The sequence below is a fragment of the Cetorhinus maximus genome, chromosome 7 (genome assembly GCF_964194155.1).
Source record: "Cetorhinus maximus chromosome 7, sCetMax3.hap1.1, whole genome shotgun sequence".
Classification (NCBI taxonomy): Eukaryota; Metazoa; Chordata; class Chondrichthyes; order Lamniformes; family Cetorhinidae; genus Cetorhinus; species Cetorhinus maximus.
In genome coordinates, this window is record NC_135885.1 from 136352511 (window position 1) to 136380003 (window position 27493).

A 27493-nucleotide genomic window follows, 5' to 3' on the forward strand; every position below is an offset into this window, starting at 1 on the left:
CCCTAAACATTCTAAACTTAAGAGAATACATCCCAATTTGGCTCACAATTTATCCCTTTAAACATCAGTAACATCTGCACTATACTACCCTCCGGGTTCAATCTCTCCTTCCTGAGGTACAAAGCTGAACACAGTACTCCAGATAGAAACTGGCCAAGGCTCTGTGGAATTAATGTCCATCTTCCTCACTTTACATTCCAACCCCTTTGACACTACTGTTGTATTGCATTAAATATGATTGGTCTTGACTACAACTTATAAAAATGCATGATAAATCAAAGAGCACTTTGCAAAAAGAATTTATCTTGCTCCTTTGAACTCTGTGCTAACATGAAAATTCTGTTCCCTTTTAATTTGTCATTTTACTTAACGACAGTTAAAATGGTACAAAAGCAAAACGCCGCAGCTGCTGGAAACCTAAAATAAAAACCGAAAATGCTGGAAGTACTCTTCTGCATCGGGAGAAGCAGAGTTATGTTTCATGTCTGTGACCTTCCATCAGAACTGACCTGAAACATTATTCTCTCACCACAGGTGCTGCCAGACCCACTGAGCACTTTCCAGCATTGCATTTTCCAGCATTATGTGTACAGTTAATCTGGTGATGGCTAGAGCAGTATATAATTAGCAAATAAGAAATTCCCCTCCGTTCCCCCAGGAGATTACAGCACTGCCTTTGGGACTAGACCTGTAACACAATACACTCAAGGACTGCCATTGACAGCAGGTCCACGCTACTCCATCATATAAAGTTCTGGACCTACAGAGATCGGATGGGATTGAAGATTCATATTTTTGTGGAGTTTGTAAGTTGGAGCTGCATTTACGACAAGCTCCAAGGAGCTCTCGTAGATGTGCGAATTGTGGTTAGAAAATAAATAGGGAGAACTGTGCCTTATAGGAGTTACATCGCCATTTGAGCGTCACCACCCTTAACTGGATTCTTAATTAGAACGCAGAAGTGTCTTCAGATGTGGAGTTTTCATCCCAGGATCTTCAAAAGCAAAACACCAATAGCAGCAAAGCTCAGTGCCTGTTGCTGGGGCATTTGTGGACATGGCCAGAGCTCTAAGCCTCCTCATATAGATCAGCAATATGACTTTAACACTATGTCCAGGAGTCTCCAGGTGTTTCGTAGGAAACAATTGTTTGGCGAAGACCCTGAGCCAAAAATAGGAGGTCCAAGAATATGTCCTTGTTGCAGTTGCATACAAGATCGCTCCTCCCCTCTAAGAAATTTAGCACACTGGCACTGCAACATATTGAAAAAATGTTTCCATTGGTAAGAGACCCTACAACATAAATGGGATATTAGAGTTGCCCCTATAATCTTGACTGGAATGATCTCCCTGCACCGCCACCCCCCACCCCGCCCTTAGAAAATACATTATTTTTTGCAGAAAAATAGTGAAGTAAATCCAGAGAAAGCTTCTCGTAAATTGGAGGGGCTGCAAATTGGCTGTCCTGCCCTCCACATCGGATATTCTAATCTGCTTTCCTGTCAACTGAAGCCCTGGGTCATAGACACCAAGGTACAAAGTTTACCTTGTCAAATACCTTTGGCTTGCTGGCTCTGTACAAAATCTGTCATAGTTGGTAAATCGACCAGTTTCACTCAGATTGGGGCAACTTTACCTTGGGTAATGGTGATGGGTGGTGGAGGAGGTTGCGGTGTGTTTGAAGGAGGCAGAAGCACTGGGCAGAAGGGAATCCACCTGTAGAGCTCAGCATAAGGCCTAGGCCATTTTGACTCCTGCTCCTCTGAAGAATAAAGCGGAACAGTATCCAGGGGTGACATCAGTATCAGCAGTGGGGAAGAAAGAAAGTAGAGATGGCAGCCTGAGGTCACCAGGGATCTAATGTCATCATCATGAACTCAGCATTGAAAGAGAGAATTGGCAGCAAGGAAGAATAAACAAAGCAGGACCTGGATTGGGTCAAGGGCCTCTTCCAAGGTTTGAGGGGCAGGAGGGGGGGAGGGTGCGCTGGGCAGGGGGGTGGTGGGGGCAGGTTTGAACTCCAGCCCTTCCTGATCTACAAAGGTCCCACAGAAAAGTTGCACTTTTTATATTGGTCTCTTCTGACCATTCTACAACTCCCATTGTGGTACAATGTGCCAGAGTTGGGCCTTTTTGCAGGCCTCCCAAATCCAGAATTTAAAAGGCCATTGCATGAATGCCAATGACACCATTGAGTGGAGACTGTCCATTGGGTAAGATAGGCCCCCAGTGTGCCAGGTAGGGGTGGCCCTGTTGCCTGTTATGAGCTGAATTAAGATGGTTGAGGTGGGTTTAAATAAGTGTGGAGCCCTGCGCAACCTTTTGACAACTTAACCTTTAACCACACCTGCCCAATTCTTGTGGACAGGGATTTAAACTATAACTGAGTTATTTCAGTTATAATAGGGTCTGAAATGACATTAAGTTCATTCAGTGTTAACCCAGAAAAGGTCAAGTTTACCCTCATTTCTCCAGTTGAGGGATTTATCAGGGTCACTTCTGGGGCTTCTGGTAATTTTTACATAGAAACTACAATGTAATAACAGGCCATTAGGCCCATCTGGTCTATGCCAGTGCTTATGCAGGGCAAGGCAATGGAGGAACTGAGAAACAAGGATGGGAATTCATAAATTAATAGCAGAGAGCCAATGTAGATCAGCGAGCACTGGGGTGATGGGCAAATAGGACCCGATACAAGCTATACCTCTCAGACCTGGTCAGGAGCAGCTACAGTGTACTTAGAGATTTTACTGTTCAGTGACCAGTGAGATAAGCCTCTGATATGTATGGCTGCTAGAATAAGGAAACACACACACACACACACACACACACACACGTGAGTTTTCATCCCTGATCTGGGGTGGCAGGGTTCTCTGGGAGTGGGCTGGGTGACCCCAGAATGAATGCGGAGGCAGGATGGTTGAAAGGTCTGCCTCAGTGCACTGGCACTTCTTCAAAGATTTCTCAAAAAGCATTAAAACAAAAAGCAGCACTCACCACCCCACCACCCACCCCGCCACACTCCCCCCACCCCCCCATTCTAACTCATGCCCTCTATCCACCCCATAACTCATCATACCCTCCATGCCAAATGATGCCCCTATACTTACTCCCATAATCAGTCATGCCCTCAATACCAAGCTATAGCCTCTATACCAACTTAGTGGAAACCCATGCCCCTACCCACCACCCTTTGCCCTTACATCCTCAATGCCATCTGAACCAAAATCGACAATGAGCAGACCTCAGGAGTCATGCTGAGATCAAATAAAATAAAGTTCTAAGTGTCTATTGCAGACTTTATTTTTTAAAGTACATTCTGATTTGTACTACATTTACATTCCCTCAACTATGTTATTCTATAAAAGAACAAACATTTCATTCAATTGTATTATCCCTTAAAAAAAACAAGCAATGGAATTCATAGACCGACTTCAAACATTCTGTAACCACTTGGAGCTGTCAACCAATCTGTGAAATGGAAGGCACCCTACTGTGATAATGAAAGGTTGTTTAACCAGTTACGCAGCACAAATCCAGTAATTATAACCTGCAGACTTATGCCAACAGACAGAATGAAATAGCAAGCAATTACTTTTTTATCAGTTCAGTTTTTTTTTTCCAAAGATTTAAAGGACAGGAGTTTTAAATGCCTTGACAGCTTGACCGTTGCTTTTGACACTTTTGAAAATTTTGACAGTTCCTCTCGACAATTCTCTTGACAGTTCCAATAAGTTTATGCCCTTTTTCTATAAATTCATGTCCACTTTTAACAATCCCAAAGGGCAGCTTACTTCTCCCAAAGTTGTCCTGGGACCATATCTAAAGGTGCCTCTCCAAAAAGGTGCCCCAAAATGACTCTGCAAAGTTTAGACTTGCTTCTACCAGGTCTAACTTGCACACGTCGTATTTCCCACTCCTGGTTAATGAAAATCTGTCACATAAAACGCGCATGCACAAATCCCAACCTGGACCCATTTCTGCCCCCACAAAAATGGTTTGGGGGTGGGACTTCTGTATTTCAGCCTCTTCCACCATTTTTGCAACAACAGAGAGTCTCTCTGTCTTTGCGAAAATTCAAGCCAAACACGCACGCACACGTGCTCACACACACATGCACACACACACTCTCACACACACACACGCACACTCACACTCACGCACACACTCTTACACACTCACGCACACACTCTTACACACACATGCACACACACACATACAATGCTCATAGTAAATTAACATAAGTTAGACATTTTTTTTGAATGGTCAGCATGGACTTAATTAAAACAGACTCTGGGCCTAAAATGGGTTTCTTACTTTCAATGATTTCTGTAACATTTTAACAGATATTGGCTGCCAATTTATACATTTACTTTGGGCTGTTAAGAAACCAAAATTAAACCTTGAAAAATCACAACGTAGTAAAAAGAAAGATGGAATGAGCTTTCATCTCGCTCATTACAGCCGAGGCTTTCAAGTAAGGCCAGGGTTAGATTGGCTCTTATCCACTTCAAATGTGAAGTGGTTGAATACAGGAATTAATGTTGCTGCTCATTAGCAGCCACCATTGGTTTCCTTCAGCAAAGTTGTCATTTCATAAACCACTATCAAAATAATTCAGCTTAAATTCTTAAAATGTAGGACTTGAACAGGGAAAACAACATTTTGCTTAATTTTTCTTTAGCCTTTTTTTATAAACTTGTGCCTCATAGTAAGGGCTGAATACAGTACAGCGAACATAGGCCTAAACAGGCCCAGGATAGGCTGAAGATCACAGACACACACACACGCACACAAGCACACGCACACGCACACGCACACGCACAGACACACACACACACATGTGCTAAGCACCACATTACAAAATACAAGTCAAATGCAGTTGCTGGTATAAGTCCAATATTTATATAGGTGACCACAGTCAGGTGAGTGAAAAGCTGTGCTCCAGAATCTATGCTATATTTGCATTATTCCATAGAATTACTGTATTCCCATCTGCTGGGTCACAGCTAAAAGAGAGAAGCTTGCTTCTGTTGCAGAGGCCTCATGGGACTTCTCTCCTCCATTTCTCCCTCTCCTTATCTCTTTATTCCTCTTTCTCTCCAACGCATCTCCTGTACTTCTAGAATTTATCGGGAGATTTTAACCCCTCCGCACCCAAAGTTAAGCTCGAGGAGGTTGATTTTCCGTCCAGTTCCTGCTCAGGATCCTTGATGGTTTCCAGAGTGGGGTGGGAAAACAGCTAGTAGAGCGGCAGAAAGCTGCTACAGCAGTAGAATGCGAAACTTGCTTTTTTAAGTGGGCTATTGCAACATTGGAGGAAGCTGACAGACTGGGCAAGAAGGACAGCAGCGAGTGCCAAAGGAAGGGCAGCCAACGTCAGAAACTTTGGTTGTTCTCCCAACAGAAATGCAATGAGGGGAGAGGGGAAGTGTGGTCTGTTTCGGACCCACCGAGCATGTCATATGCCCACTGTGGAGAGAGGTCACTGTGACAGTGAATGGCACCTCCTTAACGCCCTACCATTCCTTTCCAGTACAGCAAGAGTTTTAATGTCCTCACCAGGACTGTAAAGGCAAGCTGCTGGGGAGGTGGGGGGGGTGGGGTCGGAGCCCGGAGGGTGGGGGTGGGAGGTCGGAGCTCTGTGGTGGGGGGGAGGGGTCGACCCTCTGGTGGGGGTCGGACCTCTAGTGGGGGTGTAGGACCTTGCTGGGGTGGGTGGGGATGGGGGGTGGTTGGTTGGGTGGGGTCAGCCCTTCTTGGAGTAGTGGGGGTGGGTGTTCAGGTCAGGTCAAATATGCAAGGGGACTGGTTGGTTTGGACCGGGCAGGTCGGGTTGTGGGGGAGTCGGGCCTCGGGGGACCAGATCTTCGGGGGGCCGGAGAGGTGTTGGTGAGGTTTGGGGTTTAGGACTTGGGGCGTGTGGGGTGAGGAGGGAGTCAGGTTGGGCTTGGGGGGAATCAGGTCGCAGAGGGGTGTTGGGTTGGGTGAGTTGGTGGGTGTCGGATTGGTTCGTGGGGGTGGGAGGGATGGGTATGGGGCGGTTGGGGGTTGGCAGTTAGGGATGGGGTCAGCTTAGGCCTGTGGGGGTGGGGCTGGGGGATGAGAGTTGGGTTGGGTGTGATGAAGGGGTCAGGTTGGGGGTTGTATATTGTGGGGGGGTGGGGGGCGTTTGAGCCTTGGGTGGGTGCGGGGGTGAGTCCGGCCTCCGAGTGGCAGGAATTCCATGGGGAATCGGGGGGGGTGGGGGTGAGGTACATCGTGGGAGGGATGGTTAGCCGGGGGGTGGGTAGAGGGAGTCCCATGGGGGAGTCGTGATTTTAGGGTGAGTCCTGTGGGGGTGGGGGCGGGGGTTTGGTCTTGCACCTTACAATAGTTACCTAGAAGTTAGAAGAGGTTTTAATTCTTAATTTCTCTGAGCAACTATTGGTGTAACCCGGTCAGAATCATCTGAAATTTGCAATTTAAATTGCATTTTCGGATGATTCCCAATGCAGGGCACATGCCCTGAGGAAGTTTGGGCTATGAAGTTCCAGGAGGTGCTCCCCAGCGCCTCTTTGGGGTACCCCATCCAATCCGATGCTGGGAAGCTTGGAAGTTACAGTCCCACGTCCCCATCATTGTCTTTCCTCCTGCTCTTGGTTTGCTTCTATCTTAAGGACATAAATGAAAAGCCGTAGTGAACCATATTATAAGGAGTGAAAGAAGGGTTTATGTTGATTATGGAGAAATGTGATAGAAGTGTTTGAAATTGTGAAAGAATGAATGGGGTAGATAGAATCAGAGTGTTTCTAGTAATGAAGGGTTCTAGACCAAGGGACTTTTTTTTTATTCATTCATGAGATTTGGGCGTCGCTGTCTAGGCCCGCATTTATTGCCTGTCCTAAATTGCAAACTTAAGAACTGATTGGCTTGCTAGGCCATTTCAGCGGGCATTTAAGAGTCAACCACATTGCTGTGGGTCTGGAGTCACGTGTAAACTAGACCAGGTAAGGACAGCAGATTTCCTTCCCTGAAGGACATTAGTGAACCAGATGAGTTTTTTAAAACAATCAACAATGGTTTCATGGTCATCATTAGAGTTTTAATTCCCAGATATAGATATTGATATAAGGTATAGATATATAGATATAAGATTTAAATCTGAGATTCAGAGCAAAGACAATCCTCTTTGTACAAGATTGTGAGGCTGTGGATTTCATGTGTGTGTTTTAATGGTTATAATTGACATGGGATTGGCTGGGTGATTGAAGATGTTAAAAGGATATGGAATAGATGACTATTCAGTCATGTGGAGCGTAAATGGCAACATGGACAGGTTGGACTGAATGGCTTGTAACTTCTTCTATGAAGGTGAAATAGATTTGGGTAATCTGGATTCAGTCCTTGGGTGTAACTCAAGTTAGGGTTGGACAATAAAAAATATCTTGCTGGCCTAGCCAGCCACATCCCATAAAATATTTAAGAGGGCTTTGTAGTTGTTTCAAACAAAGTGACACTTGACTGCACATCTTAGTCTAGATTCACTTGCCATCTGTAAAATGAAGCAGACGATTGGGTCTTCCTGGGCTTTATCCCACTAAATATTCCAGCTTTCCTTCATAAAGATAGAAGTATATATGAAGGCACAGTTAAAGAAAAGGCGCAACTTCCAGTTCAGATCATGCATTGCTAAACCCGGCTACACTGTTGTATAATTCGATACTGGGTAGTGTTAGATAATCAGGCCACTCACAGAAGTGACCAATTACTGTTGTACCTAAAAAAATATCTAAGGCAGGTCTGAAATTTCTCACAGGCAAGACTCTACTCTGCATTTAATTTGTCCTGCCCTTATCTGCAAGTGCTGATTGCTGACACTTGGTGCGAAGAGGTGAGAAAACATTTCCATCCCAAAGCGCGGATATCCTCGCTCCTTTATCAGCAGATGTATCTTGCTCAGCCAAAAAATAAATATTTAAAGCTTTCACAAGAGCCTCTAAATGATACCAGGTACCAGACAAAACGATGGGAAGCATGCTTGTCCTTTGCTGCAAAAAAAAGGCTATTATCGCTTGGCAAGAAGAGAAATGTTTGTGTGCTACTTCCCTGCCTTTTCACAGATCGATCCTTGCAACGACATGCCTGCCTTGTGAGGAACAGTGGTTGATTGCCTACAGAGAGGGGCCTCTTGTGTAGATCAATATCATTACCAATGTTCATTGCACTTAATGATGCAAATTTAAATCAGTGATTTATTGATGGGGTCCGTGCATTTTTATTTCGAATGTCAGTGCTTGGTGGATCTGGTGACAAAAAACAACTAGCAATTGAATGGACTGCCGTTCACAACCTGATCCTATGAAATGTAGGGGGGTGGGGAGTGGGGGGGCACACGAGCATCTTTGAGTTGATTAGACTGAAACTTTCCACAGGCACTGTCAAAGGCAGTAAATAGGCTTGTTTTTTGGTTAATGACAGCACACTGCTACAGCTGGGATTGTTTAATATTTTACGAGTCTTACTTTGTTTGGCTCTGAATGATCTCGGGCAGTCAAGGATTTATGAAACATGTTTTTTTTTTTGCAGCCCATCTGTGATTTCCTATCTTTTGTGGCCTTGAGAATATGTTTAAATTTATTAAAGAGAAGCAAAGGCTCATTATTTCAAAGTAGCGCCAAAGTGACACCGTGAATTGGTTATTAATGGGAAGGCACTGCCATAGGGCGGTTGGAATTTAATGATATCCTCCAAGAAAATATGAGAGTGTCACTTTCTGAAAAGTCATGCTAAATGTCAGCTTTTAAAGTCACGTTGCTAATTTTCTGCTATGGCACGGTAATGTTTTCTATAGCATTTAAGAAACATGGGCCACTGCCTTTTGCCGATTATCCCCTCGCCTTCTCGAGCAGCGCAAATGTGCTTGCGCAGCCTGTCATTTAATCTCTAAATGTACTGAATGGAAAAAATAACAAATCTCTCTCACACCCAGCTGAGATGGTTTGTAAGTTCCTGCTGCCCACCAAAATGCTTTGCCTACCCACATGCAAATGTATCGGCCTCCATATATTTTCTGCTGGACCTAGTAGGCACTTTTTAACCAGTGTTCTCAATAGTGGCTTGATTTTTAAAAAAATCATTGTTACCTGTCTTTTCTGCTCAGTTTAAACCTAGCATGGCTACTTGCTAACCTTCTGCCTCACAGGAAGAGTCAATCTATTCGATGGTTATTTATTCTGTTGATTCTTTTTATATTTGTCTTGTTGAATGACAGCAGTGCTAGGGACTGAAACATTTTCACTTTGATTAAAAGGTGAGACAGCTAGGAGCAGGTAAGCTTGTTAAAGGACAACGTGGGCTGAGGTTGAGGCTGTTGGTGGATTTCATAGAAGTGTTCAACATCATAAGGAGTCTAGGCAGAGCGAAACCTTTCCCACTGGCAGAAGGGTTGAGAACCAGAAGACACTGATTTAAGGTGATTGGTGCAAAAAGAACATCATTGGCATAAGCAAAAACTTCTTTACAGAGCGTATGGTTGGAATCTGGAATGCACTGCCTGAGAGTGTGGTGGAGGGAGATTCAATCATGGCTTTAGAAGGGAATTGGGGAATGAAGGGAAAATGTTTTCAAGGTTACAGGCAGAGGGTTGAGTTGCTTATGCAGAAAGCCAGCACAGACACAAGGGGCCAAATGGCCATGTTCCATATTGTAACCATTTTCTGATTCTATGATTTTACAATTCTTATTGACCAACTGCAGTCGGAGGAATCACTAAGAAAGGTATTATTGATCTTGTACGCTCATTGATCTATATTGCGAATTCTGACTATGTCAATTAGTGAAGCCGACTTAATTGTTTTCGCTGCCATTTGAAATGAACGGTTAGGCAAAATGCACATTGAAGAATGCGTTAATCAAACAGCCTCAACTTGAAAATTAAGCTGTAAATTTTTAACTCACTTTGTGAAGCATTGGAAGGTCAGAGGAAACAGCAATAAAATTCATACTTTCTCTTCACAATTTGAGGATGGAAGCAGGCTGGTGACACCTTGGCATCCTCATGCTATACAAAGCTGAATCCGCATCAACTCTGGAGTAAGAAGTAGGTATACGCGAGTGTTGGCAGAGAACCGAACACATTTCCTGCTTTGCACCACATGCGTTGCTCTGCATGGCTCCGCGTTGTATGTAATACAGAATCCTTCAACTTTTGGTGAGTTTTTTTTTTGGATGTCGAAGGTAACAGATTGACACCCTGCGTTTCATCGCCCTGGCCATTGGACCTTACCGCATTTCATTCCACTCTGGGCCACAAAAAAATGGTTGCTGTAGATTTCTTTTCAGGTGGGGGATGGTTTATGACAACATGACAGCCTTAGAAAGCAAGACAAGGGGACTCTTTAAAGAAGCCCTTGATGGTTCTACAGAATTAGCAAACGACATTCTGGAGCAGAGGTCCTGAAAGAAAAGGGCTGCATGTGTAAGCTGAAAATGACTTAATAAAAGGGTTAACAGCAGCTCAAAAAGTACCAATGTAAATTGCACCCACTAACAATCCAGAGCTACAATAACTGAGAGTTACACAGCTATAGGAGAATCCTGACACATCGTGCATTGACATTTGAATCCCAGAGCCTTGAGTTCAAAGATACACACCACAATATTGAGATAAAGATATTTCCAGTGCCCCACAATGGTTTACTATGTGTTAGCAGTGACAGATTTTTCATTATCATTTGCCAAAGTTTATACATTGAGTCATTCCTTCTTTGACTGGCCCTTTTAACAGTAAACCTCACAATGAGAGTGGAGACAATTAATCCGAAGGTTATTTATCAATGCCAAGAACTGTCAGGGTTCCCTCTTGTAACCAACGAAAAAGCAATTTTGCATTATGTCATTTCATTCCGAATACATTGTATTTACAGATCTCCATTGCTTTTTGCTGCCTATTATCAGGTGGAAGAGTTGTGACTGAGATGTTGTTTGTGACACAGGTGACCTGTTAGGATTTGATAAGTATTTACTGCAGAGCAACCGAAGGGTTGTCACATCTGTTGTTGGCAGAAGAGATGGAAAAAATAACCTGGAAATGAGGCGTTTGATTTTTCTGGTTCCTACACTCAAGCATCTGTTGCTATAATTAAGTGGCGCTCAATGATTGCAAACTGATGGTCAAATAAACATGCACACAACTCTCTGAATTACCAGCATAGAATCTTCTGTTCTTAAAGCAACGAGGGAAACAAATACACTCACTTCAGCTGGAACAGAAGGACAACTTTTTTTTTGATGGCAGCTGCTTGACTTTAATAATTAACTTTCCCAGAAGATTGAACTGTTTGTATAATTAATCACTAACTTAGAATTGTAAGAGAGAAGTTGGCGTTGGCTAGCAATGGGACAACTGTCAATTCAAGACAGCTCAGTTTCATTTTAACCATGGTTTTAAACAGTAAACCATTGCAGGTCTGCTTAAACTGTCAACCTATTAAACAACTCGCCCTTGATTGAGAATGTGTAAGGATCAAGAGGTGGAAAGCATTGGCTGCTTGAAGCAGACATTCCACTTTATAGATTTTTATCGAGCAACTTATATACTGAATCTTCAAGCGAGATAAAATTACTTGTTCATTAACTGTGAAAGCTGTATACACACGCACACACAAAAAAAATCCCACCACGTAAATGATTCCTCTTTAGTATTCAGCACTGCCTATAGTGGTAAAATGAATGAGAATGGAAAAATAATTACAATCAAAGCCCTCATTATTCTGCACAAATGGATGTACAACAAGAGAATCTGTTTTTTTAAACAATTGTCAGGTAAATAGAGTACCTCTCTCCGTGCCCAGACTGACAGGCTAATCAGTAATTTTGCAGCAATGCTATGGCAGTCGCACTAACTGGGATGTGGTGGCTCTTTGCAAGCACCTCAAGACTGCTGGCCTCACAAACTCTGTTAACACAAGTTACAAAATAAACATACATGAAGTACAGCATCACAAGTATAAGAGGAATTGCAATTCAGATACACCTTCTGAATCAAAGTTACTAAGGCTAACCAAACTTCATAGTAACAATCTGTGATGGTTTAATATGATTGAAATATCAAATATATGTAATATAAACTAATTCAAATATTATCATATAATAACATGTTACATATACACTATATATATATATAATATATATTTTATATATATTATATATATACAGCAAGATATAAATAGTGGATATTCTGCATTTTTAAACATTTTTAGTGCATATGTGTATAAATCAAACTATAAATAAGGGAGTTCAGACTTTGTTTTAATAATTTCAATGGCACTTTCTTGCTTTCAGCTCTTAAAGGGATGCAGTTCCACCTTTTAAATCCCATATTAGTCAATGACTGATATTCTAGGACTGGTAACTAAATGCTTACAGTCTATGTGCAGATGCTGGGATTATCTCCAATGTTTTCACTCAATCTGCTGTAGAAATACATGGAATAAATAGTATAAACTAATTAACATGGCACCAGCTGTTGCCACTGTTTGGCAAGCATCTGCAGATCGGGAGCCACAGTATTTTCTTCTCTGTAATTTGGTTTGCAGTGGGATCGTAATATTGCAGGCTTTAGAATGTAACTTAAGAACCATTGGCTTTTAGCAGACTGTTACCTTGTGGACGGCTATGTGTATGAGTTTGTGTGTGTGAGTGTGTAAGCAGTTATTATTGCAGATGGAACAGATGGCAGATGTATAATTGTGAAAATTGATAGATGGGATATGATGTCATTGCTTAGTCTTACTGGAGGAATAGTTTTTTTCTGGGGGGGTGGTGGTGGCACAGCTGACCTCTTGAGTTTTGGCCTGCACTAATCTTAATTTTTAATTCTTAACTCCTTTGACACGTTGTTCATGATTTAAAATGTGTTGCTTTTGTGCCACAGCTTGACCTTTGTGTCACGGAGAATTTTTTTAATGAATTGCTTAGAAAAAACTTAGAGATTCTCACCATTGCACGCAGTAAATTTTGGGCTGTATTTTGCTTGTTCTAATGCAATGATATTTGCAATTCTAACTGATTGTCTTGAGATTCAATCGCTGTAAAGCTAAAAATAATCATTTGTATGAAGCTTGGCGTATCTCTTAACCTGATACCGCATTGAAGAAAGATAAATACAATATATGCATTGATTAGAATGTATTCATTAGAAATCTAAACTGAGAGGTAAAGTTTCCTTTGTGAAATTGAGCCGTTCTTTACAGGATCTAACAGATGTACTGTTTCTGTCCAGTAGAGAATATCAGAAATCAGTTTATTTATCTTAGTGCTGTATTTAGAGAGTTTTGATTGTAGAAAGGACAAATAGTAATCCGAAGCATTGCCAGTTTCAAATGGTGTGAGAGCTTATGATAAAATATGTAACTCTACACTTTTTTTAAATGAAAGGCAAAAATGTACAAAAGACAAAAAGAAAAATGCAATGACCTTGAGCAGACAGAAAGCAGCACCAACATTTCATCTAAGCCGTCCGGCTGTTAAGAATGGATTCTTACTGTTCTGGACTTGAACTCCAGTGCCAGAACTTGTGGCATACTGTGTGGAGAGGATAAAATATTAATGCAAGGTAAATGAGTGCTTGCTGAGCTGACCGTGCCATATGGCCCGGGTAGTAGAAACAGGACGCTGGCCAGCCTCAGCTTGCCGTATGGAGTGGGTGGATAAGAGAGAAGGGCAAAGCCTGGACCAAGCTGAGATCACCATATGGGCTGGGTGGAGTAACCTGTGAGCTGGCTGCTGCAAACACATCTGCACGCTGATGCATCTCGAACAGAATGTGCACAAACACGTATAAATAATAGAAACCATAAAAATTAATAAAGAAAAGATAGCCTGATGGTTCAGATTAAAGTAGGTGAGCTCTGCTTTTCATCGCTCCTTTCCAGAAGTGACGACGCCCACATAAAAGATGAATAATCAAAGTGAGCTGGAGTCTGTTAAAGGGTAACATCAATCACTTATAGTACTGACATTTTTGCATTGCATTTAACATATGGTATACAAGAAGACTTTACAATAGTGCGTGAAAGATAGACAAAAGAACTTGTTTCATTAATTATTTTACATAAGAAGTATTAATAATATATTGTCAATTTTGCACCAAAAGATAGTTTTGCTTTGAGCTGATATCTACCTTATTTATGCCGTCTATTATAGATGAGCACAGTGCTTATTCCTCCCTCTCTGCACTCGGTTAATTTATGTATATTTTGAAGGGAAAGACCCGAAAGGTGCATACGGTTCTCCTTTCAGTTTTAAAAAGAAACTTGCACATACTTGTACAGTAAAAACTTGAGGGTATTTAAGAAACAGCAAAACAGCAATAAGAATCATCAAATCTGACATGCATCCTGCATAAGTGGGAGCTGCTAACGTACTTCAGTAATAAAGGCTACATGCCTGCTGAGTTCCATGATTGTTTGGAAGGTTTGAAGAAAAGATTTTGAAAGGATGCATGACCCTTGATTGACTGCTTTCACCCTGATGGGGTTACAGCAGGAGTAGTAAGTGTGTTAGGCGTACGGCTAAAATTAGAACCAGGTCTTGGGTACATCCGCTCTTGACCGTCCAGCAGACTTGACTGGAATGGTCCCAAAGAAAAGTCATATTGGATTCGAAATGTTAACTCTGTTCCTCTCTCCACAGATACTTTCAGACCTGCTGAGTTTTTACAGCACTTTCTGTTTTTATTACAGATCTCCAGTATCCACAGTATTTTGCTTTTATTATACTGGAATGGCCTTGTAGGTGTGAGGTTGAGTCATAAGGGTGACTGGTGGGTGAGGACCATGGTTGGAGCCTTGATCTCCCTACAATTGGGCATCCCTATAACCTCAATGTTCAAGCAATCCAGTGTGTACTCTCTACGAGTATAACTGTTGAGGCTAGGCATACTGGCAGACCCAGCAGTGGATGTCAAGACCACATAAAAGTTCAGGTTGGGATCTTGTCCTGTGTGACCTTGAATTTTTGCCATCAAATTTTAAACAATGTTTAAAGGTACCCCATTTCAAAAGAAGGGGCAAGTATTCCTTAATTCTGGGGAGCCTTGATAACCCTCCTTTGAAAGTTCTCCCACTGATCATTCCAACTTCTCCCCACCTCCTCCCACACCCATAGCACTGCCAGCTTATATGGTATGTGCCTTAGATAGACATCTAGAGGGACAGGGCCCTCATTTATTGTAGGCAAATTAGGGAACACCCCATTGATCCTGGGAAGATCCACCATGGTCAGCAGTGAGTTCCTGGTGGGTGTTATCCTGGCTTTCGCTCTGAACATCACTGGTCCATAGATTTTTTGGGTCACAAGCTTTCAGAAGCTGAGAGGCAGAGTAGAATAATCTTTTTTGAATTGAGTGTCATTTGCTTTATTGTACATCAATAGTTCAGTTGCTTTTTTGTTTCACTTTGTTTTTGCATGTTCTTCGCAAAAATTGTCAGTATTGAATGAATTGGCCTCATCTCAAGTTGAAGTTTGGACCAAACACAGGACATGGACATGGAACATAGAAATCTAGAACACAAGTTACATTAGCTGAGTCCAGATTTGTCCCTTTTATGTTCCTTCTGATTATATGTATTGCAGCATTTTTTAATTGATTCTTGAGATGTGAGCATTGCTGTCATGGCCAGCACTTATTGCCTATCCGAAATCGCCTTTCAGAAGGTTGTGCTGCAGCTTCTTGAACTGTTGCAGTCCATGTGGTGTAGGTATGCCCACAGTGCATTTTCCTGCATTGGTTTGATACAGCTGGGTGGCATGCTGGGTCATTCAGAGGGTAGCTAAGAGTCAACCAAATTTCGTGAAAAGTTGGGGTGAAGCACGTCACAATTTCAACAAACAAGAAATTTGCTTTTATGGACTGGGATAGGACTTTGCTAATTTTACCTTCCAGTGAAATAGAGTGTTCCAGTTGCACCTAACATTGGTTCCACAGCTCTGGCCAAGAACAAGCAGCATTATACCTTGTGATGTTTCGATGGCAGCTAAGATTGACATATGAACTAATTGACCTCCACCTTGGGCTCTCTTTTATCAATTGAACGATCAAACCAATTTCTCCATCCACCTCTTAGGAGCATCCTTTAACTAAAAGGTTTTGGGATTTTTCTACAAGTAAAGGTCATTCGATTCCATTCTTGTATCCCAGTATTGGCAGTCACATATTAGTTGTCTTCCGTTGCTTTCATATTGATTGATGCAAAACTCTTTAATCTCAGAGGGGTGCCATTTAGCTATTTAGTTTCTACCGCTTTTGTTGTGTTTAATTAGTGACTATTGGATTCTGGGGCAGTAGAAACCCCTTTGAAAGCTGAAAATTGCTGTAAGCGATGTTGCCATAGGAACGTTTAAAACATTTGTGCCAAAATTCTCCTTCTGCCACTTTAATGGTGGAGTTAAGCCATCTATTTTAAACGAGTTGCCGGCCACATTATAATAGCACAGAAAAGCTTGACACAAGCATATTCAGTGTTTATACGATAACATCAACAATAGTAATTCCAGACTTGGGAATGCACTTTGTGCAGTAGACAGAAAGAAAATCCATGCATGTGGATGTGATTTTTGAGTTGGAGCTAGAGCTGTGGAATCTACCTGAAAATTTAAGCGGGCTGAATTCTACAGTATCGGCATCCAATATTATTACAGAATTGACATGTAATATGAAGACAGTGTTCATTTTTCTGTGATTTTTATCAAGAATAACTAGTCAACATTACCCGAGCTGCAGGCAAATGAAATAGAGTAATGTGGAATTATCTAATTTTGCACTCTACAGTGGATCCTCTTGCCAAAGAATTGAATATTATTTCCTTTGCATATAACCAGAGTTAATGGCCTGATTTTAACTTATTCAAGCCCCATTTACTTAGCAGTTAACAGCAGTGCCAGTATCTTCCACGCAACAGTCAACAAAATAGACCTCTGTCAAAAACAAATCCCTTGATTGTTTTGGAAATTGTTGGAAGTTAACAAAATAGATAACCATTTAATATTTCTGTTGTGCACAGATGAGGTCCTGATGTCCACTCCAACCACAAGGGAATGTTTTGAGAAGCTTTCCCTGGCTGGCCAGCATCTACCTCCAGGTTTTCCAACTCCTCTCCTCTTCCCTGATGGACTTTCCTCCATAGAAACTCTTCTGACGAATATCCAGGTAAGTGCAATGTACAGGTGCAGATACATTCTGGGTCACCTAGTGTAGCTGTTGTCAGTAACCAGCATGATTGACACGCAGTCCACTGGAAAGCAAAATGGGCATGGAAACGGAGTGGAAACAGCATTGCCAGAAATGCGATACAAGTATTTCCAAAAGCAAGACTAATTACTTATAATTTGTGAATGATGGTCAATTAATCCATGAATATATAGATATTTTTCATATCCGTTTACAAGTTTCCTACATTCGGCCCATTGTACCTGTGTTGGCTGTTAGAGCTATCCCATTGGTCCTACTCCTTACCTTTTCCCTTAAACTGTACAATTTTCTGTTTCCAGGATTAACTAATTCCCATTGAAAGTTACTACTGAATTTGCTTCCGCCGCCCTTTTAGCCATTGCATTCCAGATCATAGCAACTCACCATGTTAAAAATAATTCTCCGCTTTCCTCTGTTTGTTCTTTGTCAGCTATTTTAAATCTGTGACCTTTGGTTGCTGGCCCTCCAGCCAGTGGGAACAGTTTCTCCCCATCTACTCTATCAAAATCTGTCATAGTTTTTAATACTTCTATTAAATCTCCCATAAACCTTCCCTACACTCCATATTGCTTTGTTATTTACAGCACCTGTACCACACATTTTGTTCATGGAACCATATAACCATAGAAAAGTTACGGTGCAGAAAGAGGCCATTCAGCCCATTGTGTTTGCGCCGGCCAAGAGAGAGAAAAAAAGAAACTAGCTGCCCATTTTTATTCCCATTTTCCATCTGCAGGTTACAGCACTTCAGGTGCAGATCTAGGCACCTTTTAAATGTTGTTCACTTGAATGTATTTTTTTTTTCTCTCAAGTGGATGATTGTTGTAGCCATCAATTTTTAACTTTGCCATTACTACAGCTAGTCAGTGTGTGTAAAAATATTTTCAGAGTTGCCTCACCTGATGGGAAAAGTTGTTATTATTATAATTTGACATATGCAAGAGTAATTTAATGCGAAGCAAGTGCCACCTACTGGAAGTGATGATTGGAGCTGTATATTTACGAGTTTGTTATAATTTACTGGAAACATGACTACTTTAAAATAAAATTTCAAAATACTGACCAAAAGTATCAGCTCATATGTTGCAGCCCCTGATGCATCTGAAACATATGTCTGGTGCTTTGCTAGAATTGTTTTGCATTGAGCTAGGTGACTCAAAGTACAAAAGGACATTGAGCATGTGGTGTTCCTAGAAATTGGTTCATAAATACAACTCAATGATACAGCTTTCTGTGCATCTTCTCTGTAAGTTGAATCTTTTGAAAGAATCATCTTTTTAAATTTGTGGAATGTGGGGGATGACAACAAAGCTACCATTAATGGCCCATCCCTGGTAGCACTGAGCATTAATGTAGGGCCTTCTCTTTGAAACCCTGCTGTCCAGTGGCATCTCCCACCATGGCATTGGATGACGAACTCCAGGATATTCAGTGCCGGTGAAGGAACTCTTGCATATGTGTCCAAGTCAGGATAGTTTGTAACTTACAGGACAACTTAGAGTTGACGGATAGTGTTCCACTCAGCAAAATATGGTTCCGTGGGTAAATGCGCTGCACAAAAAGGCACTGAGTCACATCGATCAAATTGACACCTGATTCAATTCTTGGCCTGAGCTTATCCCTTTGCTCTCTACTGCGGTGGAGAATGGGATTTGGGAGGGACACAGTTGACTTCAATGCCTTTTGAATAGTGAAACGGAGTAATGAAGCCAATATCATCGATCACTATCCGGGAGGCAAGGACGTGCTTCCAAACATTGAGAGAGGAAGACCGGGTTTAATGGAGAGGTCATTGAACATTGTCATATGATGTTCAATAAAACTCATTCTTTGGCCTCACACATTAATTGAAAGTAAAAGATTAGCTAATTAGCGAGACATTGGAAGCCATGGAACTGCACCAGACATCAGTAGCTACTTTCAGGAGAGACGGGGAGGAGAAAAGGGGAGCATATTGGAGATATTTTATTTCCTATAATATAATCAGCTGGATATTTTTGTGGCCTGTTGGAACATGGGGTAATGGTGACTAAATGGCTGCTGGGAACGAATTAAAACACAATTAAATAGCAATGCAGAGCTTCCTAATGTTCAGTGTTGCCTAATAATGTAAAACTGGGAAAAAAAAAACTTTATTTTTAAAAGTGTGAATTTTCATGAATTAATTTGTAGCCTTTTAAAACCAAGACAAGCAAATTGCTGTTGAATTCAATTCAATTTTCCGAGAGCCACCAGGAAACAGAGTAAAACTGCCAGAACTAATTCCTCTTGTTGCTCCGAAAAGCTGTCAATGCAAGAAGACGTTTGCTGAGGCTTCTTGTCATGATCTTAAACCTGGGTTTCTGGCACAGGCACTTTGAATGATTTGCTAATGGCGTTTTGTTGTTCTCTGATTTTCTTGGTGTGAACAGGGGCTACTGAAGGTTGCCATAGACAACGCCAGGGCCCAGGAGAAGCAGGTGCAACATGAAAAGACAGAGTTGAAGATGGAATTGTTCAGGGAGCGGGAGATGAGGGAAAGCTTGGAGAAGCAGTTAGCTGTGGAGCAGAAAAACAGAGGTGAGTGAGTAGAAGACGGAAACATTGCATGTGCTCCTGACAGAGAGAGAGAGAGAGAGAGAGAAAGAAAGAAAGAGAGAGAGGGAAGCAATACAAGGTGAAACAACATGGCCTTCCTATACAAAAAAAAAATTGACACCAACCTGTTACTGTGTCTCTCTTCCAGCAATAATTCAGAAACGGTTAAAGAAAGAAAAGAAAGCAAAGAGGAAATTACAGGAAGCACTTGAGTTCGAAACCAAGCGACGAGAACAAGCAGAGCAGGCGTTAAAACAAGCTGCCTCTGCAGACAATCTTAGGGTCCTGAACGGTAAGTGCATGTAAATGACCTGTGATTGAATCTCATGAAAGGATGTGGGCTCTTGTCACTTATCATTGCACAATAAACTTTGACAGAGGCTCTAGTCACTTTGCATTCAGATTGCAGAGCAGGCTGATTAAAGCATTGATAGCTGGAGAAACCGAGCAGTATAATTCACTGAGATTTCAAAAATAAAATAATGACAATAATCGCTTGGTCCCATGCGTCAACGTGAAATAAATGGCGAGAACATATTCTGTCCAGGTACCCAATTTGAAAAGTGAACTCGGTGCTCTGATCTTTCCCGTTGTTAGATGCGGTGACCCAGGAGATGGAAGCTGACCGCAGCACTGGACGAACAGATGCTGAAAGGACAATACAAGGTACTTGACAGCAATGGTTATAAATCTGGCTCATGTGCCATACATTTTGCTTAGCTTCAGCTTGTTATTCAAGCATGCAGGTTTCCAGCTGGGCCACATTAAAACACGCTTTGGCAAGGTCAATCTTAGTCTGAATGTTTACACATAGTCTGCGCATTGATCCAGATCTTAAAAAAAGAACTTTTCTTTAAAAGTCAATTGGACTCTTTTGATTTTTTAGGATTAAGGATGTACTTAAGTTAATTATAAGCCACATGAAGCTTTGCCTGTTTAGAGAAGTCAGATCATAGAATCCATGTAATAATTCAAACTCAATAAGGTACCTGTGATAAGGTGTGCGATTGTAATTGTGTGTCTTTGGCCTCATAGTTTTATTTTCCCTTGCCTGAATGATCACCTCTGATCATCTCATGGTTTGATGCTTGACTCTCCTCACCATTTACAAGCCAATCCTTGCCTCAGAAACGTGGTCGGAATTTCCTGGCCCTCCTGCCTGGGGGAGGGGGTCTTCCGGTCCCGCTGCAGCGAATGGACATTTGATTGGCTCGCTGAGTTTTCCGGCCCCGCCCTCTCCACAACGGGGGCCAGAAAATTCTGCCCGTAAGAGCAGCTGGCACATGTGTGCTGAAGATGTTCTGGAAAATTGGGTGTGATGTAACATGGGCCTGCACTCAATTTGCTGATCCACGCTCTCACCGAGGGGCACAGCGTTTGTTTATTAGGTAGAGGCAAACTTGCAGTTGACTAGTTTGTTAATTTCATTTTAGTTCAAAGGACTCATTTGTTTTGAACTTTTAGATATAATGGAGGACAACGTTCCATTTGTAGCTTAGCCCACCCACTGCCTGTCCCAACTTCAGAACTGGCGACTCAACTGTGCGGACAGATTGGGGTAGATTTTCATCTTCACCTCGTAGGCGATGATCTGGCAGGACAGATTACCAGGCCTTTATAAAACTCACCTGATTTTCATTCTGTTTATTCACTCACAAGTTTACCAGCCAGCAGGCAAATTCTAAAATCTGCCTCGTTGTCTTTGTAGCAGACATGAAAGGCTGAATTTTGCGTTATTTTGCTGCGCAGTTTGAGCTGGAAGAGTATGTAGTCTGGGGAAAGGCGGGGCTACATTCTAGTCCCTAAGGATCAGTAGCCAAAGCATTCCACCTATATATGACAGCGGTATGTAAATTGTATTCAAATGTTACCAAGACAACAAACATCATTTCCAAAATCTCTGCAATCTCCTTCAGCTTTACAACACTCCGATCTGCACTTTGCTCAGTTCTGGCCTTTTTGGCATCCGTGGTTTTAATTACTTCCTCATTGGCAGCCGTGCCTTTAGCTGCCTTGGCCCTGAGCCCTGGAACACCTTCCCTTTACCTATTTGCCTCCCTTCTCTCCTCCTTAAGGTTGCTCCTTAAAACCTACCTCTTATCCAAGCTTTCAGTCACATGTCTTAATATCTCCTTACCGAGGGTTCAGTGTCAAGTTTTGTTTGACACCACTCTTGTGAAGTGGCTTGAGATATTTTACTAAGGTGCTATATAAATACAAGTGTGTTTATTCTCCCTAGCATTTATCCATAGAGAATAAAAAATACCATCCCTGTGACTACTTATTAATTAATGCAGATCTGTGAACCATCCTACTCTTTTGTACCATGTTTTCCCTTGGTGCCCTGGGACAGAGTACCATTTCTGTCAGATTCTCCTACTCCTTAGTGCTCCTTCAGGAACAGGAAGGTGACTAACAAATTAATTACTACACGGGGCCTTTGGAAATGGAGGGGACCCTTACCTCAGGCCAGCTGAGACCCAAGTGGAGTCAGCTAGAGTTTGACTCTCATCTGCTACTGCAAAGGCACCCAGACCCTACAGGCATACGTTGCTTGTGTTAATCTTACTGCCCTTTACCTATCTGGTGCGTGGCACAAGAAGCAGTCAGAAATTACCATCTTGATGCCAACTTTTCTGTTCAGTTCACTTGGTGTCAGCCTTGGATCAGTAGCAACGCCTTAATCTGGAGGTTGTGGGTCCAAGCATTCCCCCAGAGACCTGGGCACATAATCCAGATTGACTCCCGGGTATAGTACTCAAGGAGAGGTGCTTTTTGTTTTCCCATTTGAGACTGAGGCCTTGTACACTTTCTCAGGTTGACTTAAAAGATGCCATGGCAGTGTCCAAAGAAGAATGATGAAGAATTCTCCCTACCAGATTTCCCAACATTTTTCCACCAACCAACACCGCTAAAATAGATAAATATCATTGCTGTTTGTGGGACCTTGCTGTGTATAGATTGGGTGCTGTATTACAACAGTGGCTAAACTTCAAACATATTTCAATGAATGATTGACTTTGAGATTGTAAAAGGCATGATATGTTGTTTCTTCTTTCATCTTAAACTAGCCTTAAACTGCCCTGGCCCAATTTTTAAAAATTATTTTATGGGATGTGGGCGTCGCTGGCAAGGCCAGCATTTATTGCCCATCCCTAATTGCCTTTGAGAAGGTGGTGGTGAGCTGCATTCTTGAACGGCTGCTCTGGTGACCAAACCTTCTGCCAACGTGGGCCTAACATTTGCCAGTGATGCAAAGTGAAATTTTCAAGACTGAATAAGTAGATTTTTGTTAGGTATGGGTATCAACAGATATGAAACAAAGAACAGGAAGAAAGACTTCCATTCGTATAATGTCTTCCACAATCTTAGGACATCCCTATGTGCTTTACAGCCAATGAAGTACTTTTGAAGTGTAGTTCTAATATAGGAATGGGTCAATCAATTTGCACGCAGAAAACTCCCACAAAAAGCAATGTGATAATGGCCAGACAATCTGTTTTTGTGATGTTGATTGAGGGATAAATATTGGCCCAGACCCTGAGGATAACTCCCCTGCCCTTCTTTGAATAGTGCGATGGGAACCCACCTGAGAGAGCAGACAGGGCCCCGGTTTAATGTCCCTTCCAAAAGATCGTATTAGAGTACAATATTGTACTGCATTGTACAGTACTGGATTGTCCACCTAGATTTTTGTGCTCAAGTCCTGGAGTGGGACTTGAACCCGGAACCTTGTGACTCAGAGTACGAATGCCACTAGCTGAGCCACGGCTGACAAGGACAGGTGCATCACAGAGTCACAGAATTGATCGGTGTAGGAGGAGGCCATTTGGCCTATCATGTCTGCACTGGCTCTCTGAGCATTTTAACTTAGTGCCAATCTCCTGCCTTTTCCCCATAACCCTGCATATTGTTTCTATTTAAATAATCATCCAATGCCCTCGTGAATGCCTCATTTGAACCTGCCTCCACCTCACTTCCAGGCTGGAATGGAGCTGAGCTACAGAGCAGCCACAATCTGATTGACAGAAACAGACTTGAGGGGCTGAATGGCCTACTCCTGTTACTATTGTCCAATGTCCCTCAATATTCATTGTTTGTAACTGTGCTGGTGCATTCACCCACCTTTTTAATACCCTTCAGCACTGACTTTGCAGATTCTGGTGGCTGTAATCATGGTATAATCACTGGGTGAGGCACAGAGAAATTTTGGGCTTGCAATATTTCTCTATCCGGCAGCTTTGTGGTGCAATTTTCTAATTAGTGCGAAGGAATGATTTAAAAAGATTGGCCGGCACTATTCCAATTACATGACAATACAAAATATTTACCTTAAAAGTTGCAATTGGCCTGTGAATGCTGCTTTTGCATGGCCCTGCCCATGCTTTGCATGTCAAAAGCATTTATCTAATTGTCAGCATTCTACATTTTAACCACTTCAGTTTGGAAAAAAAAAATCACCGCCTGACACTCCCCGCTTCCTCCATCCACCTCCCCTCTTGACCGTCTTCACTTTATTTCATTCCCAGGATAACATTATCACAAATGTATTCCTTTAATGTCATCTCAGCTCCACTTATTCTGACACCTTTGATCCATTTGTTACCCATCATTCATTTTCATGGGGGGGAAAAGAATCTTTGTATTATAATGTCACCTTTCAAGGGAAGGTGAGATCAGTATGGTGATGAGCTGTAACTGATGCCAAGAGGCAAGAAAGGAGAGTGCAGGTGCAAAGTGTTTTATATACTGCCCCCGGGGTATCTATAAATCAAAGCTGAGGTGGAAATGCTTTGTTGCAGGCTGACAATGATGTCAATTTTTATTACCATTGTATCCACAGTGACTGAGTTCGAGGCAGCCAGCAGTTGGGCTAGTCTCTCCTTTTACTTTCAATTAACTGAGATGTTTGAAGAGCCGGCACAATTTGATATACACCATTTAACTCAGCTAATTCAGGCTCAATCAAATAAAGGTGCGATCATTTTGAATTGTGTCGAAGGGGTAGATTTTCAGCTCAACCAGTAACCCCACCACCGCCCCCCCTGCCGAGGCATTGCAGTTTAGCTTCCCATTATCTCTTTATTTATCTTCCTATCTATCTACCTTTCTTTCTGTCGATCTCTATCTCTCCGACCACTTGTTGTCGCGTCGCCAGACTCAGCCCCTGCTCAAGCTTATTTTCCACGGCTGCCCTCACCCACGCCTTTGTTTATCCCCAGTAACCCCCTGGATGCACCCTCTGGAACCTTGATCCAAAACTCTGCTGTCCTCCAAAATTTATCACTTGACTAACAGTGCTAAAAAAGAATTCGGGTTATGAGGTCATTACCACATTGCTGTTTGTGGGAGCTTGCTGTGCACAAATTGGCTGCCATGTTTCCTACATTACAACAGTGACTGCACTTCCAAAGTATTTCATTCTCGGTAAAGCGCTTTGGGGCATCTTTAGGCCGCTACATAAATGCAAATCTTTCTTCCCTTTGGCCTGTATCCTATCTTGCACCAAATCCCATTTACCCATCATCTCCGTGCTCACTGACTTACAGAGGCTGCTGGTCTGGCAACACCCTGATATTTTAAACATTCTCGTCCTTGATTTCAAATTCCTTCATGGCCCCACCCCTCCCTATCACAGTAACTTCCTCCAACACCCCCACCCCTTCACCCTCTCACAGTCACCTCCTCCAACCCGCATCCCCCTCCCTATCGCAGTAACCTCCTCCAACCCCCACCCCCCTCCTATCACAGTCATCTCCTCAAAATACCCACCACTCCCTCCCTCTCACAGTAACCTCCTCCAACTCTCTGCCACCCCCTCCCTCTCACAGTAACCTCCTCCAACCTTCCGTCACTCCCTCCCTCTCACAGTAAACTCCTCCAACCCTCCACCACTCCCTCCCTCTCACAGTAACCTCCTCCAACCCTCTGACACCCCCTCCTTCTCACAGTAACCTCCTCCAACCTTCCGTCACTTCCTCCCTCTCACAGTAACCTCCTCCAACCCTCCACCACTCCCTCCCTCTCACAGTAACCTCCTCCAACCCTCCACCACCCCCTACCTCTCAGTAATCTCCTCCAACCTTCCGTCACTCCCTCCCTCCCACAGTAACCTCCTCCAACCCTCCACCACCCCCTCCCTCTCACAGTAACCTCCTCCAACCCTCTGCCACTCCCTCCCTCTCACAGTAACCTCCTCCAACCCTCCACCACTCCTTCCCTCTCACAGTAACCTCCTCCAACCCCCCGCCACCCCCTTCCTCTCACTGTAACCTCCTCCAGCCCCAAGACCCTCTGAGATCCTCATGCTCCTCCAATCCTGGTCTCTGGCATACCCCTAAAGGGCCAATCAATTCCCACTTAAAAGCCTCATCCTGCCACCGCTGGGATTTAACCAGCAGCGAGAGAGACCCACGCCAAGCGGCCAGTCTCCTCATTGCCCAAATGCAGCACCGGCATAGCTGGTACTGGAGAGCTGCTGGAATCTGATTGGCTAACAGCTCTCTGAGGCGGGATTTCCTGTGCCTGGGGGAAAGAAATCCTGCCTGCAGTCTATCAACTGACTGTTAAATGGCTGCAGGGCAGGCGTCCTTCTCCTGGTTGGGTGCCCAGTAAAATCCACCTCTCTGTGTCAGAGAAACGCATTCAAGAATGTGACCATGATAAAGTTGCTCCCACAGCCTTTTTCATTTGTACTTGTTCATTTGTAGTTGCCTTTAGGAAGCAGATTGTTGGTTCCATGTTAGATCATTTTTAATACACAGCTAAACCTCCAGTGATGTTGCTCATGACGACCAAGTCTTGAAAACCCATCCTGTGAAATATCCAGTTTTTCCAAATATTAATTAGGTTTTCGGGGGTGCCTCCATTTGAGGTGCCCTCACACTCTCCTCCCTGCCTCAGCAGTGCCCACATCAGTTGGTGGGGCAGCTGTGGGCTCTCCAGTTGGGTCTCCTGCCTCAGGAACCCACCCATCCTTAATTGGACAGCAAATGTGGTGGGGGCCTCCCTAATTGGCCACCTCCAGGAAGATTCCAACTGTCAGCAACACATCTGACCCGTGTGGGGTCAGGACTCTGAAATAGTCCTGATGCCTGAAATTTTTCAAATGGGCATTAAATTCTACCCATTGCATCAAGACTTAGGTCAGCATTGTTACTTAGTGGTTTCAATGCCAGAAGCATTAAATCTGTTTATTCCCTTTCTATTATTTATGGCACCCAATATATGTTAATTTATTGCCTGGCTGTCATGTGAATTGGGTTGTTAAGGAATACTCTCTCACACACAGGTGACATTTCCAACCCTGGTCAGAAGCCCCAAACCCCAATGAGAAGGTTTACGATATATAGAGGGAACTTAATTTCACACATTTAGTTGCATTACTGTCAGCAATCTATGTAAAGTAAAGCACATTAGTGCATTTCATCCATACCTGTATCAAACACTTGGAAGTGAGGTAAAACACAGCGTTGTACGAAACCTTCACTTTGGGCAGTGGGTACTGGGGGAGGGGGGCATGATCCTCTAAGTTGGCATAGGGGCTTTTAAGGGGCCATGGGGGTGGGTGAGGGGACATGGGTTATTATGAGTTCTCACTTTATCCTAACAATATACTTCATCCCCAAATCCACCAGTGTAGCAAGTTTTCCATATCTGAAATGAATCTCACTGACTTAATGAA

The 27493-nt window shown here is 42.8% G+C and overlaps 1 protein-coding gene across 5 annotated transcripts in view; it reads left to right on the forward strand.

Annotated features, from left to right (window-relative positions):
* Positions 1 to 27493, forward strand: part of LOC144683022 (dachshund homolog 1-like) — a 551253-nt gene that overhangs the window by 505579 nt on the left and 18181 nt on the right. For all 5 annotated transcript variants that reach the window (XM_078546003.1, XM_078546005.1, XM_078546002.1 and 2 more), the window contains 4 exons: positions 17045 to 17190; positions 19644 to 19791; positions 19958 to 20101; positions 20407 to 20475. In XM_078546003.1, the coding sequence (XP_078402129.1) occupies positions 17045 to 17190; positions 19644 to 19791; positions 19958 to 20101; positions 20407 to 20475 (507 nt within the window). The remainder of the gene's footprint in view (positions 1 to 17044; positions 17191 to 19643; positions 19792 to 19957; positions 20102 to 20406; positions 20476 to 27493) is intronic.